Source organism: Oncorhynchus clarkii, chromosome 1 (assembly GCF_045791955.1).
Source record: "Oncorhynchus clarkii lewisi isolate Uvic-CL-2024 chromosome 1, UVic_Ocla_1.0, whole genome shotgun sequence".
Taxonomy (NCBI): domain Eukaryota; kingdom Metazoa; phylum Chordata; class Actinopteri; order Salmoniformes; family Salmonidae; genus Oncorhynchus; species Oncorhynchus clarkii.
Genome location: NC_092147.1, coordinates 16,880,218 through 16,901,840, shown reverse-complemented (window position 1 = coordinate 16,901,840; position 21,623 = coordinate 16,880,218). Strand labels below are relative to the sequence as shown.

Here is a 21,623-nt window from a genome sequence, read left to right as displayed (position 1 = left end):
ACAGCCACTGAGGCTGAGACTTTCGTCCCACTTACGGATCTCGCAGAGGAATACCCCCACTTCGGACCTATCCTATCTATACAGTGCCTTGCGAAAGTATTCGGCCCCCTTGAACTTTGCGACCTTTTGCCACATTTCAGGCTTCAAACATAAAGATATAAAACTGTATTTTTTTGTGAAGAATCAACAACAAGTGGGACACAATCATGAAGTGGAACGACATTTTTTGGATATTTAAAACTTTTTTAACAAATCAAAAACTGAAAAATTGGGCGTGCAAAATTATTCAGCCCCCTTAAGTTAATACTTTGTAGCGCCACCTTTTGCTGTGATTACAGCTGTAAGTCGCTTGGGGTATGCCTCTATCAGTTTTGCACATCGAGAGACTGACATTTTTTCCCATTCCTCCTTGCAAAACAGCTCGAGCTCAGTGAGGTTGGATGGAGAGCATTTGTGAACAGCAGTTTTCAGTTCTTTCCACAGATTCTCAATTGGATTCAGGTCTGGACTTTGACTTGGCCATTCTAACACCTGGATATGTTTATTTTTGAACCATTCCATTGTAGATTTTGCTTTATGTTTTGGATCATTGTCTTGTTGGAAGACAAATCTCCGTCCCAGTCTCAGGTCTTTTGCAGACTCCATCAGGTTTTCTTCCAGAATGCTCCATCCATCTTCCCATCAATTTTAACCATCTTCCCTGTCCCTGCTGAAGAAAAGCAGGACCAAACCATGATGCTGCCACCACCATGTTTGACAGTGGGGATGGTGTGTTCAGGGTGTTGCTTTTACGCCAAACATAACGTTTTGCATTGTTGCTTCTTCACAACAGTATCTCGGACCTGCCTGCCTTGTTCTTCATGATGCTCTCTGCGCTTTTAACGGACCTCTGAGACTATCACAGTGCAGGTGCATTTATACGGAGACTTGATTACACACAGGTGGATTGTATTTATCATCATTAGTCATTTAGGTCAACATTGGATCATTCAGAGATCCTCACTGAACTTCTGGAGAGAGTTTGCTACACTGAAAGTAAAGGGGCTGAATAACTTTGCACGCCCAATTTTTCAGTTTTTGATTTGTTAAAAAAGTTTGAAATATCCAATAAATGTCGTTCCACTTCATGATTGTGTCCCACTTGTTGTTGATTCTTCACAAAAAAATACAGTTTTATATCTTTATGTTTGAAGCCTGAAATGTGGCAAAAGGTCGCAAAGTTCAAGGGGGCCGAATACTTTCGCAAGGCACTGTAAATCATGGTGAATCCTGCTGATAACGCCAACTGTTAAGTTCTCAACAAACAGAGTGAAAACTCACAGGCAACTAGTAAAAGATCAAACCAAGTTTATTCATCCACTGGGTCAAACAGCTACAAAGACAAAGACCAGCACTTATACCAGCACTTATACCCTCCTACTAGGCGGAGTCAACTGCTTGTACATCTAAACAGCCAATAGATCTCTGTTGCTCGGCCTGTTCAGGGATAATATTTTTTGGACAAATTTGAAATGTAGAAACTGCCAGCTTACAGAGGAAAATATGTCTGAACTGAACGTCCAGAGTAAACAAAATTGAGACATTGCAGAATATCCTGGATAGGGCTCACTCTAAGACCTTTTCCACTTCTCAGCCTGGTCATCGTGCCACTGCCTCGCCACCGTGTTACCACTCTCTGACTGACTGGCCAGAGCTGCCCTGCAGAGACCCCTCCCTAGTGAATTCATCTCTCCCCTCCCATCTCATCTGCCCTCCCCCCATCCCCCTTGGAGAATAAAGGAGCAAGGAAGCTTAAGAGGAGCTGGCGGATGCCACGGTTATCAATCCTGCATCCCAGTGGAGACATGTCACACGCCGTAAACCCATTCACCCCATTGGTGAATGGGGCTAAAATGGCTTTTGGGGATCCCATCCTGCTGACCAACAGATTCCTGCTCCTTCATCCTCTACCCTGTCTCCAGGCCAGGAGGTCTCTACCAAAAATACTACACCCGGTCTGGTACATCGGGCACCACCGCCCTTCGGTCCTCGAGGAGTCTTCTAAACTACTCGAGGCGAAAGAACGGCCGAACCTCCCCGGCCGTTTCAACAGCTGTTATCATCGGCAGCTCTATGGTGAGAAACATTTTGGTTCCCAGTGCAAAAACCCTGTGCTACCCAGGAGCACGAGTACAGGACATTACAAGAATGCTTCTGACTGTTCTACGACAGATGCCAAGAGTTTACGCTGTCGTAGTCCATGAGGGGTCAAATTATATCAGGAGGGCTAGCTCTGAACTTCTGAAAATTGATTTTACACAACTGATTCTAGCATTGAAAGATTCCAAAAAGAGTCCAATAATTTCAGGTCTGGTAACATCATTGGGCCGCGGGTATAAAATATTCAGCAGACTACTGGCATTACACATCTGGCTAAAATATTACTGTAGCTCTGTTGGAATCACTTTTATAGATCATTTTGGCACCTTCTGGAAACAGAAGATACTCTACAGGAATTACTGTGTCCATCGAAATCTTATTGACTCCTGGACTCTGTCCACGCATTTCAAGGCTTTGTTTAGACAGTCACTTCTCAATGACCCAAGACCAGCTCAGTTAATCCCTACCATTGTGACAATGAGTTGTTATAATGCTGCATCAAATGTACATTATCCCAGGGACGTTGGCAGACACAATGTAAGTAACTTAATTCATGTCCCCCTAACTGCCCTGAATACCTCTTTTGAACATAGCTGTTTTGTGCAGTAATCATGTGCCTATGAACCAGAGTTACACTGTTAGCACTGAGGCGGTGTGCCCTAGTAGGAAGTACATTGTGTTCAACTCACCGTGCACTATCAGCTCCAATATAAATAACATGAGCAAGTCTACTTCTGATAAGCTTCCCAGTAAAGCATTAAAAACAATCAAGAAACCCAGAAAAGTGCTAAAAATAGCCTATATTAACATATGTAGCCTAAGAAACAAGGTTCATGAAGTCAATAATTTTCTTGTAACAGATGACATTTATATTCTGACTCTCTGAAACTCACTTAGATAATACCTTTGATGATACAGTGGTAGCAATACATTGCTAACATGTAAAGACAGAAATGCCAACGGGGGCGGTGTTGCGGTCTATATTCAGAACCACATTCCTGTAAAGGTTAGAGGATCTCATGTTAAATACTGTTGAAGCAATACTCTTCTATAAACTGGTCATCTCTGTATACCTATCGCAAGACCCACTGGTTGATGCTTATTTATTAAACCCTCGTAGGCCTCATCCTCTACATACAACACCCGCTCTGCCAGTCACATTCTGTTAAAGGTCCCCAAAGCACAAACATCCTTGGGTCGCTCGTCTTTTCAATTGGCTGCAGCTAGCGACTGGAACAAGCTGCAACAAACACTCAAACTGGACAATTTTATCTCAATCTCTTCATTCAAGACTCAATCATGGACACTCTTACTGACAGTTGTGGCTGCTTTGCATGATTTATTGTTCTTGCTCTTTGTTCTGTTGTCTGTCCCAAATAATGTTTGTACCATGTTTTGTACTGCTACCATGTTGTGCTGCTGCCATGTTGTGTTGCTGTCATGCTATGTTGTTGTCTTAGGTCTCTCTTTATGTAGTGTTGTTTCTCTTGTCGTGATGTGTGTTTTGTCCTATATTTATTATTAATCCCAGCTCCAGTCCTTGCAGGAGGCCTTTTGCCTTTTGGTAGGCCGTCATTCGTAAATAAGAATTTGTTCTTAACTGACATGGCTAGTTAAATAAAATAATAATAATATGGCTACAGGTTCATCTGCCTCACCTAAAGCCCATTCTTATGGGAAGCTGCTATAGACCACCGAGTGCTAACAGTCAGTGTCTGGATATGTGTGAAATGCTTGATAATGAATGGGATATCAGCAGAGAAATATATTTTCTATGTGATTTAAATATTGACTGGTTTTCATCAAGCTGCCCACTCAAGAAAAAACGTAAGTGCCTGCAACCTGGTTCAGGTTATCAGTCAAATAGCACAGGAATGAAATCATCACATTGTATTAGTCACATGTGCCGTTTACCACAGGTGTAGTAGACCTTACAGTGAAGTGCTTACTTACGAGCCCCTAACCAACAATACAGTTTTAAAAAATACAGATAAGAATAAGAAATGAAAGTGAACCTGCTCCACTGCAGCCCCGTCGATGAGAACGACATAATCCAGGTAGAATCAGGAATTCCCCACGGTAGCTGTTTAGACCCCTTACTTTTTTCAATATTCACTAACAACCTACTACTGGCTTTGAGTAAAGCCAGTGAGTCTATGTATGAGGATGATTCAACACTATACAGTACACATCAGCTACTACAGCAACTGAAATGACCGCAACACTTAAAGAGCTGCAGTTAGTTTCAGAATGGGTGGCAAGGAATAAGTTAGTCCTAAATATTTCCAAAACTAAAAGCATTGTATTTGGGACGAATCATTCACTAAACCCTAAACCTCAACTAAATCTCATAATGAATAATGTGGACATTGAGCAAGTTAAGCGACTAAACTGCTTGTTGTAACCCTGGATTGTAAACTGTCATGGTCAAAACATATTGATACAAAAGTAGCTAAGATGGGGAGAAGTCTGTCCATAAAAAAGAGCTTCTCTGCCTTCTTAACAACACTGTTAAGGCAGGTCCTACAGGCCCTCGTTTTGTAGTACCTAGACTTCTGTAATGTGGTCAGGTGCCACAAAGAGGGACTTAGGAAAATTGCAGTTGGCTCAGAACAGGGCAGCACGGCTGGCCCTTAAAAGTACACTGAGAGCTAGCATTAATGATATGCATGTCAATCTCTCAGTGGAAGAGAGATTGACGTCATCACTACCTGTTTTTGTAAGAAGTGTTGACAAGCTGAATGTACCGAGCAGTCTCTTTAAACGACTAGCACACAGCTTGGACACCCATGCATACCCCACAAGACATGCCACCAGAGGTCTCTTCACAATCCCCATGTCCAGAGCAGACTGTGGGAAGCACACAGTACTACATAGAGCCATGACTACATGGAACTCTTTTCCACATCAGGTAACTGATGCAAGCAGTGAAATCAAATCGTTTTAAAAACAGGTAAAAATGCACCTTATGGAACAGCGGGGACTGTGAAGAGACACACACAAAAGGTACAGACACACACATCATTGTAATATTGTTATATTATACATTTTGTATTGTAAATATGTAGTGGTGTAATAATGTTATGATGTACTGTTTTATATGTATTGTAAGTGCTTTAATGTGTTTGGACCCCAGGAAGAGTAGCTACTGCGTTGGGGATCCCTAAGAAATAACAAGTTCTTATCCACCCTCCATTGACCCCAACATATAAATTCCTTATACTTTATTTTACTAGGCAAGTCAGTTAAGTACAACATTTCAATGACAGCCTAGGAACAGTGAGTTAACTGCCTTGTTCAGAAGACAGATTTTTACCTTGTCAGCTCAGGGATTTGATCTTGCAACCTTTTGGTTACTAGTCCAACGCTTTAACCACTAGGCTACCTGCCACCCCAATGTAATCATTAACTTCTAGTATACTAAGTATATTTCCAGCTAGAATCCAACATCATGAATCAGCAAATTTGTATGGATATATACAAAGACATTTTAGAAGAAATGCAGCTAGTTTGCAGTCTTTCGAGCTTCAGTTTGAAGTGATTTTGTTAGCTGTGTTGTTGGCTAGCTCCTCTGGACAACAGTGATGAAAGAGCACATTGTCTATGTCAGGTGTCATCGTGCATCATTAGCCCATTGTTATGGATGTTTCCAAATAAATGTCACTAGAAAACATCTTAAACAAATGCAAATGCAGCTACTTTGCTGTTATTCTGGCTGCACAGTTTGAACGTAAGTTAGCAGTAGTTGGCTAGCTAGCAAGCAAGGGATAAAAACGTTGCCAGTCAGTATGGCAATAAAACAGTTTGAACAAACAACTGGGTCGCGTCCATAGATACAGAACAAAAAGACTTAGTGACTGGGTTGCGTCCCTGGCAACTGAACCGATAGAATGAACGACCAGCCGGCTTTTATATCAATGCTAATATGGAAAAACATTTGCTAGCTAGCTAACCAACAATTGTACCGATTTATTTGAGAGACAAGTGCTCACTGTGCACATTTATGTTTTCAAATATAGTTTACATGTTGTGAACAATCTAAGCCAATCCTGTCTGTTTTGCCCCATACAGTAGTTGCACTCGTCGGTTTTGTTGCTAATCAATCATCCAGTCTATATTCCTGGATTTCAAAGAATGTCCCTGAGCATAAAGCTACATCTCAATAGTCTAAAGTGGATTCCTATACTTGTCTCCTTTCATTCATCTGCACTGAAGAAAAGTGAAGGCATTATAATAAATAACTGCTGGGAATGTCCATTCATCTGTCCAGTTCTTTCATATCAGATTTTATTTTTAGCTTATATCAGGAGGAAAGGAGACTAGGCGATATGATGCGTCAACACTTTGGTTTCGGGATGCTCTCATTGGGTTTCATGTTTATCATCGCCACGGTTGGAATTGCAGGTGTGTGTGTAGCTGATAAGGCATGTGGACAGAACCATAATGGACTCCTTTGTGAAAGGTCCTTTGATCAATGACAAAAAACGTCTGCAGCTTTATTTGACTCTATTGATTGATTCCATTCAACTGAATGCCAACTGACTAAAATTAAATGAAAACCTTTCCATTCTACTTAAGTGTTGCTATAACTGTGTACTTGCATGGTAGTTACATAGGCAGCTACTGTAAAACTGTAGTGTTTAATCAGACATTGTTATATTGCTTACAACTATGTAACATAGTATAATTCATTACAGACCAAGGTCAAAATGCTTTCAAATAGTTGAGCTGCACTTGATTTAGTTTTCCCGGTACTATTTCCCAAAAGTGCATACTTCAAGCTAAATCAGTATTTATCTAGGTCTGCTATATCCCCTTATATAACCACAATGAAATCTCATTTTAAAATGAAAGACCATGTGTCCTATCCAAAATATTCTATTCAAAACCCATGATATGAACATATACTGGCTACCTCAGCTAATTGTACATGATGTACATGTTGCTGAAGAACCTCAATTAAACTGCTGTGCCTGAGGATGACAATTTCTGTCCCTTTCGATATAGAGATATACAGTACCAGTCAAAAGTTGACACACCTACCCATTCAAGGGTTTTTCTTTATTTTTACTATTTTATACATTGTAGAATAATAGTGAAGATTTCAAAACCATGAAATAACACATATGGAATCATGTATCCAAAAAAAAGTGTTAAACAAAACCAAAATATATTTTATATTTGAGATTCTTCAAAGTAGCCACCCTTTGCCTTGATGACAGCTTTGCACACTCTTGGCATTCTCTCACTCAGCTTCATGAGGTAGTGCTTTGTTAATTTGTGGAAAATAATGAGTTTGAGCCAATCAGTTGTGTTGTGACAAGGTAGGGGTTGGTTTGGTAAAAGACCAAGTCCATATTATGGCAAGAACAGCTCAAATAAGCAAAGAGAAATGACAGTCCATCATTACTTTAGACCTGGAGGTCAGTCAATCCGGAAAATGAGAAGAACTTTGAAAGTTTCTTCAAGTGCTGTGATAAAAACCATCAAGTGCTATGATGAAACTGGCTCTCATGAGGACCGCCACAGGAAAGGAAGACCCAGAGTTATCTCTGCTGCAGAGGATAAGTTCATTAGAGTTACCAGCCTCAGAGATTGCAGCACAAATAAATGCTTCATAGAGTTCAAGTAATAGACACATCTAAATATCAACTGTTCAGAGGAGACTGCGTGAATCAGGCCTTCATGGTTGAATTGCTGCAAAGAAACCACTACTAAAGGACACTAATAATAAGAAGACTTACTTGGGCCAAGAAACACAAACAATGGACATTACACCAGTGTAAATCTTTCCTTTGGTCTGATGAGTCCAAATTTGAGGTTCCAACTGCCGTGTCTTTGTGAGACACAGAGTAGGTGAACGGATGATCTCCACATGTGTAGTTTCCACCGTGAAGCATGGAGATGTGACATTGCTTTGCTGGTGACACTGTCTGTAAAGTATTTAGAATTCAAGGCACACTTAACCAGCATGGTTACCACTGCATTCTGCAGCAATAAACCATCCCATCTGGTTTGTGCTTAGTGGGACTATCATTTGTTTTTCAACACGACAATAACCCAACACACCTCCAGGCTGTGTAAGGGCTATTTGACCAAGAAGGAGAGTGATGGAGTGCTGCTTCAGATGACCTGGCCTCCACAATCACCCGACCTAAACCTAATTGAGATTGTTTGGGATGAGTTGGACCATAGAGTGAAGAAAAAGCAGCCAACAAGTGCTCAGCATTTGTGGGAACTCCTTCAAGACTGTTGAAAAAGCATTCCAGGTGAAGCTGGTTTTGAGAATGTCTAGAGTGTGCAAAGCTGTCGTCAAGGCAAAGGGAGGCAACTTTGAAGAATATAAAAATATATTTAGATTTGTTCAACACTTTTTGGTTACTACATGATTCCATGTGTGTTATTTCATAGTTGATGTCTTCACTATTATTATACAATGTAGAAAATAGTAAAATAAAGAAAAACCCTTAAATGAGTACGTGTCCAAATGTTTGACTGGTACTGTGTGTGTGTGTGTGTGTGTGTGTGTGTCCACCTCTCTTCTCTCAAAGCTCTCTATACTTTATTGGGGAACATTGAGTTAAGGTAGTTGTCCGCGCAGCGCTCAGGGCCTCTTTTTCACCAACATCTTCATTGTGCAAGTGGTGTAGAGGCACTATCTGTGGATTGTCCATCTGACTGTCCAGGGTTTTCTGTTGTAAGTCCCACCAGAGCAAGCCAGGGTCAATGGTATTTCTCTTGGTAGGTCCTGTTTAAACAGAAAATATAATTACACACACACACACACACACACACACACACACACACACACACACACACACACACACACACACACACACACAGTGCATTCGGGAAGTATTCAGACCCCGTCCCTTTTTCCACATTTTGTTAGGTTACAGCCCTATTCTGGATTAAATTACATTTTTCTTCAATCTACACACAATACCCTATAACGACAAAGCAAAAACAGTTTTGTAGAATATTTTGCTAATTTATAAAAATAAAAATAAATAAAAAAATACCTTATTTACATAAGTATTCAGACCCTTTGCTGTGAAATTATAAATTGAGCTCAGGTGCATTCTGTTTCCATTGATCATCCTTGATGTTTCTACAACTTGATTGGAGTCCACATGTGGTTAATTCAATTGATTGGACATGATTTGGAAAGGCACACTCCTGTCTATATAATGTGCATGTCAGAGCAAAAACCAAGCCATGAGGTCGAAGGAATTGTCCGTAGAGCTCCGAGACAAGATTGTGTCGAGGCACAGATATGGGGAAGGGTAAGAAAAAATGTCTGCAGCAAGGAAGGTCCCCAAGAACACAATAGCCTCCATCATTCTTAAATGGAATAAGTTTGGAAACACCAAGACTCTTCCTAGAGCTGGCTGCCTGGCCAAACTGAGCAATCGGGGCAGAAGGGCCTTGGTCAGGGTGGTGACCAAGAACCTGATGGTCACTCTGACAGAGCTCCAGAGTTCCACTGTGGAGATGGGAGAACCTTCTAGAAGGACAACCATATCTGCAGATATGCAGAAAAGCGCTCTAGAGCAGGTTAGGACCTCAGACTGAGGTGAAGGTTCACCTTCCAACAGGACAACGACCCTAAGCACACAGCCAAGACAAAGGAGCAGAGGCTTCGGGACAAGTGTCTGAATGTCCTTGAGTGGCCCAGCCAGAGCCCGGACTTGAACCCAATCTAACATCTCTGGAGAAACCTGAAAATAGCTGTGCAGCGACGATCTCCATCCAACCTGACAGAGCTTGAGAGGATATGCAGAGCAGAATATGAGAAACTCCTCAAATACAGGTGTGCTAAGCTTGTAGCATCATACCCAAGAAGAATCAAGGCTGTAATCACCGCCTAAGGTGCTTCAACAAAGTACTGAGTAAAGGGTCTGAATACTTATGTAAATCTGCAAAAAAACTGTTTTTGCTTTGTCATTATGGGGTATTGTGTAGGTTGAGGTAAAAAAAAAATGTAATCAATTGTAGAATAAGGCTGTAATGTAACAAAACTTGGAAAAGGTCAAGGGGTTTGAATACTTTCCGAATGCACTGTATGTCTGTCTGAGCTGAATGGTCAAGACATGGTATTAAACGATAAAAACATTGAGGAAATGATAAATAAATCATACTTTTATTACCTGTTGCATAGCTCACAGCTACCCCAACCAGCACCACTGAAATTGTCCCCACGGCACCAAAGTAGAGGTAGGACATGGAATAAAAGTTCTGCAGACTCGTCCGTCTGTGGAGAAATGTTTCCTTGGTCAGCGTACCTCATAAGGCCAAGAGCCTTTCCTAACCATATGACCAGACCAGGAACATCTGGGCCGTAAACTATCCAACATTCAAGATAAGAGACAAGTTATTGAGTTATGAACACTTTAATGAGATATATGATTGATGATAATAACACACTTTTGCTACTTCTACTGGTGGTACTACTCTCAATTTGTTAGTATGTCTCTCCATATGTCTTCCTCACCCATGTTGATATAGGGGAAGTGGCGTGGAGGCGGAGGGTGTGTCCATGCCCAGGCTGCTGTTGACTGTGCTGTTACTTGATGGACACTGATCTGTATAGGTGGGCAGGACTCCCATGGTCTGCAGACTGGGAGGATGGAGAGTTGATCCAATGACCAGCCACAAGGAGATGGAGAAGCCCACCGCCACGCCACTAAACACGCCCTAAAGACAAAAGTAATATAATCTCTGAAGGCAATCAGTCATTATGGAATTCTCTGGAATGAGCTAAAACAAAACTGTGGTATTAGCTGTACAAATAATCTTCCTATGGAGGGTTAGAATTAAAAAGGTGAAAAAGGGTACGGGTCAATACCCCCATATCAAATCATGGCACCCTCCTAAGCATCAAAATAGAATCATGGATGGACACCCCTGTAACTCTTATTACATGAGCAGCTGATCTTCTCTCTCTTCCCAAATGTTCCCGTTGTGCAAACAGCATCTTGTCCAACTCACCGGCCTGTTACTAGCGGGAACAAACATCCCCAGGACGAAAGCCCCAAGAAGTGGGCCACTGACCACTCCCATGACTGTGAAGGACCCCTGAGGAGGAGAAGAATAGGGACAATGTGACACTGGACAAATCCTTCATTATTCTCAGTCCAAGGCTTATGGCTGTATGTCAGGACAGCATTTTGGTACACTTGTATTGGTGTCCATAAGAAAGCCTTTTGTGTACCTGATCTGAGTCCGTGGCCTACAGAGACTTTAAACATGAGGAGGAATGTAATATGGTGAAGGGAGGAACCTACTTGAAGAACTCCCCAGTCCAAGAAGGATGAGAGAGCAGCCACCGTGATACATCCAGCCCCATACATGAAAGCTAAAACACAGCGACACATTAGATGCTACAACTCCAGCTTGATAAGGTCACATTGTTTTGTACCACATTGGTTTTTGTACCAAATTATTAAATAATCAAACTATTTAGGGCGTTTTTCACTTTAGAGAAAGAGTTGCTGACCTAATACAAAATTATAACTTTAAAATTGCACTTACACAGCCCTCTGGAAATTAAAATCAACCTCTTCTGTGACATGTTGGCTAGAGTTGGTTTCAGTAGATCATCCATGGTAACAGCTGCCATAGCGTTGATGCTGGTGGAGGCGGTACTGTAAAGCAGTGAATTACCAGCAATGATGTCATCAGTGGTGTCAGTCACATGCTGATTTATGACTTGATGCATATTACAGATAGGGATTGGATACCTCAGGGTGCCACTGTATGCACAAGCCAGAAAAAGACCGGGAAAGCCAGGGTGGTCTTGAAAGATGTCCAGCACCAAGTATGGCATATACTTTGAAAGAGAGAAGAGGGGAAATGTATGAAAGCCCAAATATTAACACAAGCGCAATAATTTCATAAAAAGGGAGAAAATAAAATGTTTACAATTCTGTGAAAGTTCATTGGGTGCATTTACTTTTGCTCTCCTGGTACCTCAAGTGGATGTAGATTTCACTTTAGGACCACCCCTTTAGGACCACCCCTTTAGGACCACCCCTTTAGGACCACTCCGGTCCCTGAATACCCCCAACAGTACACATTTTTATTGTAGTCCTTGTCAAGCACACCTGATTCAACTTGTCAACTAACCATCAGGCCCTCAATGAGTTGAATCAGGTATGTTTGTCTGAGGCTACAAAAGTTGGGAACCACTGGTGTAGATTGTAGTAGTTATATCATTACTCATTACCTGGTCTGGAGCAGCAATCTTTCCAGACTTCAAAGGGTCACAGTGGGAGTACAAGGCAAACATGACAATGCCGCAGGTGGCTGCACTGCCTACAACGAGACACAAGCCCACTTGGTTGACAAACAACGCCCTGCAGAGAAGGATAAGCAAACATCTACGTTTAGTCCAGTACAGCCTTGTGGGACATTATTTTTCAGCAAACATCCTTGTTTTATATTATCGGTCAATAGACAGTGTTTTATCAGTAGACGTCCTGTTCCTCCTTGTTACCAAACAGTTGAATTATCATAAATTATCACTTCCAGGGCCCATATTCATAAACAGTTTCAGAGTAGGAGTGCTGACCTTATTCATTATATAATAAAGGGTAAAACTGATCCTAGATCAGCACTCGTTATCCGAGGATCACACATTATGAATAAGGACCCTGGTCTTGTGGGTAAGACATGGACACCCTTCCCTCTAGTCCAACTAATCTTGTATTGGGACAGGGACTGTGCTGGACAGCCATCATTTGAGTGATGGTCTAAACCAGGGCTCTCCATCCCTGTTCCTGGAGACCTACTGTCCTGTACGTTTTTTCACTCCAACCCTATTCCTGGAGAGCTACTGTCCTGTACCTTTTTCACTCCAACCCTAATCTAGCACACCTGATTCTAACAATCAGCTGGTTGAATCAGGTTAGTTACAACTGAGGTTGGATTGAAAACCTACAGGAGAGTAGCTCTCCAGGAACAGGGTTGGAGAGCCCTTGTGTAAACATATTCTGAACATTTTTCTTACAGAAGTGCTGTGCGTCTTATAAAGTAAAGTGAGTCATTCTGGAGTGATTTGGGAGTCATTACATCCTTCTGGTTATAATTACTCTGAACATTCCTATCAGTAATCAGCCTTTCATGTGTGAAGTGATTGTGATTTGTGGCTCTTATTTGTAAATAATAAAAACACCACTGCTCATTTGACTTACTGTATAACAAACTATTGAACATGCACCGTGCTTCTCTTAACGTTCATTTGATAGCCTGTATGCGTCAGGGTTCCTTAGTATTTCAGAACTTATTTCATTTCCTGTAACTACTAGTCCAGTTGGTTACAGTTATATTCTTCTCTTTTTTATATAGGAAGGTCTAAAGAATCTAGAATCTGCTTTTATTCATTGGCAGCGTTAAAAATATATTTGCATATGATCTTAATCTTACATTATCTTGCTTTATCTTATGTGAAAATAAGAAACTGATCCAGCATAGGCTTTGCTGAAAGTGGATGTCTGCACTCACCACTGGGCCTGTCGTTCAGTTCTGCAGGAGATGTAGCGTTGTACCTGTGCCTGGTTCACACCATACATGGACAGCCACAACAGCGTACCGCCAACAGTAAAGCTCCAGAATGTGTATCGCCTCCTTGGGTCGAAGTCAAAACTGATCAAAAGAGAAGGTATTGATGGTGTAGTAATGGTAAGTGTGATTTTTGGGGGTGATTGTGCAATGGATAGCTGAAAGGCATATTGTTAGTTGAATAAAAGGCAGTTTTTTACTCATTAAAGTTAATTCGTGATCCATTGTTGGCAATCTCCAAAACCATTGCTGGCCCACCAACCAAAACAGTGCCCTGGACAAAGATGGCGATGAAGCCAGAGAGCATGACCAGGATCTGGAACACGTCTGTCCAGATGACTGCTTTCATGCCCCCCTGTGGTGCGGAGGACAGACAGACAGATAAGATAAATTCAGAGTAGCACCCTGCGCTAATACAGTCTATTTACTATGAAGTATGGAGAAGGAGTTCTCTAAGTCTTACCAATGTGGTGTAAAAAGTACAAATGAACCCAGTTGAGAAGAGGGATGCCCACATATTGAGCCCAGTGGCTGGAATACAATAATTAAAACATATTAATAACAATTGTACGTAACACATTGATAATGTATCACACACACAGGTGGTATAGAGCATTGTAACACTTACTAAGCCTTCACAACAGCTCATGGTCTCTATAGTCATACATGCATTTATAAAGAATTACATACAGGAGGTTGCATACACATTATTGTGCTTCTCCAGAGATCATACCTTGGCTCAGGATTAAGGCTGGAGCATAGATCACAATTCCTGTGTAGAGCAGCTGGAAAGAAATGATCAAGTATAAATCAATGGCTAATTGACAGTATATGTTATACACACACACACATATCTAATATGTATGTATGTATGTATGTATGTATGTATGTATGTATGTATGTATGTATGTATGTATGTATGTATGTATGTATATATGTATGTATGTATGTACACATTCTGATCTCAACATTATGCATAAAGTCATATGAGGACGACTTTGCGCATGCTCTATCAGTTTGCCTTACTTACTGTTGAGACTATAAACTGGACACTTCCAAGCAGCTGCATCTCTCTGCCAAATCTCATCTTGAGGTACTGTGACAGCAAAGCAAAGAGTAATTGTAACAAAACAGTATCCTTCCACACATACTGTTCTTCCTATCCCTCCCCCTGCCTTCCCCACACACACAAACATTTCAAGTTCAACAGTTGCTAGGCCATAACCGTATTTCTTAATTGCGTAGATCTAGTAGCTATGTGTTGTATGTGCATGGCATCTCTATGGATGCTGTCAATGTAAAGGGTAACAAAAACCTCATTGGTGCTGGTGATACCAAGGCGGTAGAACACTGGCAGGAACAGGTATGCAGTCAGACAGGAGTTGATGGTTTGCCCAAGGCACATGTATAGGAACTTAAAACCATAGAGGGAGGCTTCAGCTGGCACTCCCAGGACCTGGACAGCTGACATGAAGCTGGCACACAGTGACATTCCCACGGGTATGACTGGCATACTACGGCCACCGGTGAAGAAGTCATCCACCTTAGCATCACCCGGTTTCTTCTTCAGGGCCTGGAACAGCCCTATTCCCATGGAAACGAGCAGCATGGCAGCAAAGACGACGTAGTCTGCCAGGACAAAGCCTGGTCGGGGTCGTTCGGGGATATGTTCTCCATCCATTGCTTTGTCCTCCTTGTCGTGTTGGATGGTAGAATCAGATGATCCAGGTGTTTCTTGGGACTGAATAGGATGTATGCATAATGAATATAAATTACGACGTAGAGGATATGATACAGCACCTTTAAACTGCTGTTTTGACCTTTCAACTGCAATTGGTGCATCTGATAAAAGGTTGCTAGGAAAAATGTATTGAATGAAAGAAACTTTACATTTACAGATAAAATGAGTCCCAGTCATATATAGTGCCTTCAGAAAGTATTCACAACCCTTTCCTTTTTCCAAATGGATACACATACAGTTCCTTTTTTTAAATGGATACAGACAGTTGAAGTCGGAAGTTTACATACACCTTAGCCAAAATCATTTCTACTCAGTTTTCCTGACATTTAATCCTAGTAAAAATTCCCTGTTTTAGGTCAGTTAGGATCGCCACTTTATTTTAAGAATGTGAAATGTCAGAATAATAGTACAGAGAATTTATTTATTTCATGATTTATTTCTTTCATCACATTTCTAGTGGGTCAGAAGTTTACATACACTCAATTAGTATTTGAAGTTGGGTGAATTTTGGCCCATTCCGCCTGACAGAGCTGGTGTAACTGAGTCAGGTTTGTAGGCCTCCATGCTCACACACGCTTTTTCAGTTCTGCCCACACATTTTCTATAGGATTGAGGTCAGGGCTTTGTGATGGCCACTCCAATACCTTGACTTTGTTGTCCTTAAGCCATTTTGTCACAACTTTGGAAGTATGCTTGGGGGTCATTGTTCATTTGGAAGAACCATTTGCGACCAAGCTTTAACTTCCTGACTGATGTCTTGAGATGTTGCTTCAATATATCCACATAATTGTCCTTCCTCTTGATGCCATATATTTTGTGACGTGCACCAGTCCCTCCTGCAGCAAAGTACCCCCACATCATGATGCTGCCACCCCCGTGCTTCACGGTTGGAATGGTGTTCTTCGGCTTGCAAGCCTCTCCCTTTTTCCTCCAAACATAAATGGTCATTATGGCCAAACAGTTATATTTTTGTTTCATCAGACCAGAGCACATTTCTCCAAAAAGTCCGATCTTTGTCCCCATGTGCAGTTGCAAACCGTAGTCTGGCTTTTTTGTGGCAGTTTTGGAGCATGGCTTCTTCCTTGCTGAGCGGCCGTTCAGGTTATGTTGATATAGGACTCGTTTTACTGTGGATATAGAATCTTTTGTACCCGTTTCCTCCAGCATCTTCACAAGGTCCTTTGCTGTTGTTCTGGGATTGATTTGCACCAAAGTACGTTCATCTCTAGGAGACAGAACGCTCCTCCTTCCTGAGCGTTATGACGGCTGCGTGTTTATACTTGCGTACTATTATTTGTACAGATGAACGTGGGGCCTTCGGGTGTTTGGAAGTTGCACCCAAGGATGAACCAGACATGTGGAGGTCTACAAAAAAAATTCTGAGGTCTTTGCTGATTTTTCAATTTCCCATGATGTCAAGTAAAGAGGCACTGAGTTTGACGGTAGGCCTTTAAATACATTTACAGGTACACCTCCAATTGACTCAAATGATGTCAATTAGCCTATCAGAAGCTTCTTAAGTCCTGATATCATTTTCAGGAATTTTCCAAGCTGTTTAAAGGCACAGTCAACTTTGTGTATGTAACTTCTGACCCACTGGCAATGTGATACAGTGAATTATGAGTGAAATAATCTTTCTGTAAACAATTGTTGTAAAAATTACTTGCGTCATGCACAAAGTAGATGTCCTAACCGACTCTCCAAAACTATAGTTTGTTATCAAGAAATTTGTGGAGTGGTTGAAAAACGAATTAATGACTCCAACCTAAACTTTAAACATCCGAATTCAACTGTAATACCCCATATTGTTTTTATTAGTTTTATTAATTAAAAAAAAGAAAAGCTGAAATGTCTGGAGTCAATAATTATTCTACCCCTTTGTTATGGCAAGTCTAAATAAGTTACTGTGTAAACAACTTCACCGACCACCGAAATCCTAGAAGTCGTTTGTGCTTAAGTCAAAATTGCATGGTTCATGATTCTTTTTCTCAGGCCAATCAGAACGGTTTGAATGTGTTCCGATTCAAGAAGTTGTTGAGGTGGAAGCAAATCTATTCTCATTGCAGAGAAGACATGTTAGTGGGCATGGTGTGTTTCCAGAGCGATGTGGATGGGTAGCCAGGCAAGTTTGACATCGCAACCAGCGGCTTCTATAGCCAGCGTGACAGTGTGGGAATTTGGCAGTTTGGGTTATTACCTATTATGACCCCATTCCTGCAAGCGAAGACTCCCAGGAACTTACAGAGCTCCAAAAGTATTGTGACAGTGAATGTGTTGTTGTTATGGCTATGTACTCCAACACTTTGGATTTGAAATGATACAATGACTGAGGTTAAGTGCAGATTGTCAGATTTAATTTGAGGGTATTTTCATCCATTTTGTATGAACCGTTTAGAAATTAAAGCACTTTTTGTACATAGTCCACCCATTTTAGGGGACCAAAACTATTGTGACATTCACTTACAGTTTGTGTATCAAAGTAGTCAAAAGTAGGCCAATGTCATCACAAAAATGCAGCCTAAATAACATGAATCAGTGAAGTACTCCTTCAGATAAAGATCTGTATAGCTCCTGTTCTGGCACATCATTTGATTATATGCTGAGGGTATGAAACTAAATGTTCCGGGGCTAAAGTGTTTCAATTTGAAGGGACCAAATAAAATGTTAAAGGATCTTTACATTTTTTTACTTCAATTTGTCCATGTGCCCTGAAAGAAGTCAATGGGGCCAGGAGAGACTGTCATCCACAGTTTTGTTTTGTTTCAAAAGCCACTGCTAACTTAACCAAAAAAAAAACAATAGATAGGGGCAACCTCACCATGTTTAAAATTGCATGACCAAATCAACTCAAAAACTTGGTTCTAAGTTACTTTTACATGGTGAGCTAGTCCCTATCACTCCCATAGTTTTTTAGTTATTATTGCCTGAAGTTAGCTTAAGTTGGCCATGGCTTTTGAAACAAATTTGAACCATAGATGACTGTCTCTCTTGGCCCCATGGATTACTTTCTGGGTAAATGACAAAACAGAGTCGGAAAAAGTGAAGACTAACTATATATTCATGAAAACTTTAACAATTGTCTGACTAAATTTGTTTGATATAGAGGAAGTCTTCATAAAGACCATCAAAAGTCATGGTACTTTGCATTAAGTTCCATTTGTTAGGCTATTTGGTTCAAGGTGCAATACAATATTGATTATTGCATTACCTTTGCTCTAGTTTGTTCTTTTATCAATCCTTTAACATGTTTAATAATGATATCTTAGCTAGCTTGATGACAGTGGCCCTTTTTGCTTATTTTTAATTTTCAAAAAAATAACTGGATAGAAGTGCCATGGATCATGTCAAAATTGTCTAGAAATGCAGGAAATGGACTTTAGGTGGGAAAATAAATATCTGGGGGACGACCCCGCCACATTGTCTCCCCTACCTCTAAAACCATAGTTGTGCACACTGGCACTTTTAGTGGGTTCATAAATATTGTCTCAATAACCCAACATTTGGTTATGGGACCATTATACAGGTTAAGCGGGAAACTCATTCCATTATATCCTGTATCCATGATCAGATTAAAACCACAAAACAATTTGACAAACTTGAAAAAGTTCAAATAACCTTACCTGTGTCCTCTCTAAAACTCAAATTCCCAGTCTCTGAAAACCCTTTACCTTCTAACCTTCTTCTTCTGCAGAGTTTCAATTGACAATAGCCTAAGACATTAGGACATTTTTAGAATGCCAAGTGATGACGAAGAATAGCAGCACCTTTCATTAAAAGTGGCTCTGCAAACTTGGTCTGTTACAGTGAGTGGAAGGTGCTTTGTGTGGTGAACAAGGTATTGGGGGAGGAGCAAGAGTAAAACAGGTCAGGAGGATTAGAATAAGAGGGATTTTAATAAGTTGAAATGTTCCTTATTGTCATGCTGCTGAAATTAACTAATGGGAAAGGGATGGGTTAAAAACACTGTAAATGTATCAGAATTAACACTGGTTTAGATCTTGATTGTGTTTAATTGAGCATATGCAGTTCACTTTCACCTACATTTAAAATGTGCTAATATTTCAGGATTTTATAAAAACATTCAAGTTCAGTTTTATTGATGCCCATATGAGTCAACACAGGCTGAAATCCACAGGCATAATATACTGATTGACATCCATAAATAGATCAATAGGTAAAACATTTAATTACATGTCCTTGTGTATGCGGACACATCTTTAAAGCAATAATCAGTAGTTATAAAGATAAAGCATCTTCCCTGCCCCGTTTCTGTAAAAAGCTGAGGGATGGAGCTTGTGAACAAAAACACTTTTTAATTCATAGACAGAGCTTTGGGATGCAAGGACTGACCATCCATGATATCACTTATGATTTCATAAGTCCAAAACACAATGGAGAATATTCAACAAACTTGCTTTACAAATACATTTCACAAAGAGAGGTTGTGGTATTTGTGACTCTCCTCTTTAGCTTTAAGTTACCCTATTTTACAAATAGTACAGGTTAATTCTGTTTCATGCTACAAATCACCTTTACATGGGAGTCTTGAGTTCCCATTGAATGCATTTCACAATATTAGTTTAGCCATAAAGGGTCTGAACACCAAAAGTACAGGAGATCCGGCAGTATAAATGTCTTGGAAAACTCATACAACACACCACGACTCAGCTTATGTCACAATACTAGTTGTCGCAATGCCTCTTTGAAGACTATCCAACTGAATACAGCTGCACTTGACAACTGAGAATTGTATGACTCCTGATATAGTATCACTTCACTAGCTCTGGCTGACTAACAGCTACCGTCAAGGCTCCAAAAACTTACACATACCTAAGTGACTTGTTTGCTTCTTCCCTACAAGCCTACACAATTGGTCCCTTCACCAGCTGCCAAATATCTGGTACGTCATCCAATATTGGAAAAAACAGCTGGTTGCAGAGTTGTATCGACAATGTGCACAAAAAAAAAAAAGTGTACTCTGAAGACTTTTGTAAGCCCTTAAAGGGTCCCGAAAAGATTCTGATTCCCATGTAAAAGCAGCATTTTGAGTGACTAAAATATCACCTATAATATTTTTGGGGAACAGAAATGCTCTAAAATGTGGGAAAATTTTCGTTTGAAGAGACAGGCTGATTGAGCGGGAAGCTTATATCCATGAGCTCGCCTTGACTGACAGTTCTTTGAAACAGCTATGTTAAGAAACTTGGATGTAGTGAGAAGTGTTGCAGTAATATCATCTTAAGCAAATTTGGTGATACACAAAGCAACATTGAAATTGCATCAATGATGCCCATTTTTATTAGAAAATTTTAGACATCTCTCATTTGGCATGTCTCTTATGATGCGGTTCACTGCAGCACTGAGGGATGTGTTGACATTTGTATTTATTATGGATCCCCATTAGCTGCTGCCAAAGCAAATAATACAATTATTAAACATTAAAATGCATAGGTGTGAGGGTTGACGAGGACAAGGCTGGAGATCACTGTCATGCTGATTGAGTTCGAATAACAAACTGGAAGCTTCAAAAGGAGGGTGATGCTTGGAATCATTGTTCGTCCTCTGTCAATCATGGTTACCTACAAGGAAACACGTGCCGACATCATTGCCTTGCACAAAAAGGGCTTCCCCAGGCAAGGATATTGCTGCCAGTAAGATTGCACCTAAATCAACCATTTATCGGATCATCAAGAACTTCAAGGAGAGTGGTTCAATTGTTGTGAAGCAGACGACACCATTCGGTATACTTCTGGCCCTTCCTTGGACACTGTGCTAACTAACCTACCAAAAGAGCTTCAATGCCATACAACACTCCTTCCGTGGCCTCCAACTGCTCTTAAAACGCTAGTAAAACCAAATGCATGCTTTCAACCGTTCGCTGCTGCACCCGCCCGACTAGCATCACCACCGTGGACGGTTCCGAACTAGAATATGTGGACAACTATAAATAACTAGGTGTCTGGCTAGACTGTAAACTCTCCTTCCAGACTCATATTAAACATCTCCAATCAAAAATCAAATCTAGAATCAGCTTTCTATTTCGCAACAATGCCTTCTTCACTCACGCCGCCAAACTTACCCTAGTAAAACTGACTATCCTACCGATCCTCGACTTCGGCGATGTCATCTAAAAAAAATAGCTTACAACACTCTACTCAGCAAACTGGATGCAGTTTATCAC

At 40.7% G+C, this 21,623-nt stretch overlaps 1 protein-coding gene across 1 annotated transcript; it reads right to left on the bottom strand.

The window, feature by feature from the left end:
• Nucleotides 1–8,621: 8,621 nt before the first annotated feature.
• Nucleotides 8,622–19,148, bottom strand: LOC139415387 (solute carrier family 5 member 5). Its single transcript, XM_071163504.1, has 15 exons — nt 19,063–19,148; nt 15,017–15,442; nt 14,732–14,797; nt 14,435–14,486; nt 14,165–14,232; nt 13,902–14,056; nt 13,645–13,785; nt 12,368–12,497; nt 11,883–11,971; nt 11,674–11,786; nt 11,427–11,497; nt 11,131–11,217; nt 10,634–10,836; nt 10,290–10,393; nt 8,622–8,887 (listed from the first exon to the last, which is right to left on the bottom strand). Exons 2-15 carry the CDS (start codon nt 15,380–15,382, stop codon nt 8,685–8,687), a joined length of 1,848 nt encoding a protein of 615 aa, XP_071019605.1. The 5' UTR covers nt 15,383–15,442; nt 19,063–19,148; the 3' UTR covers nt 8,622–8,684.
• Between the last annotated feature and the right edge of the window lie 2,475 nt (nt 19,149–21,623).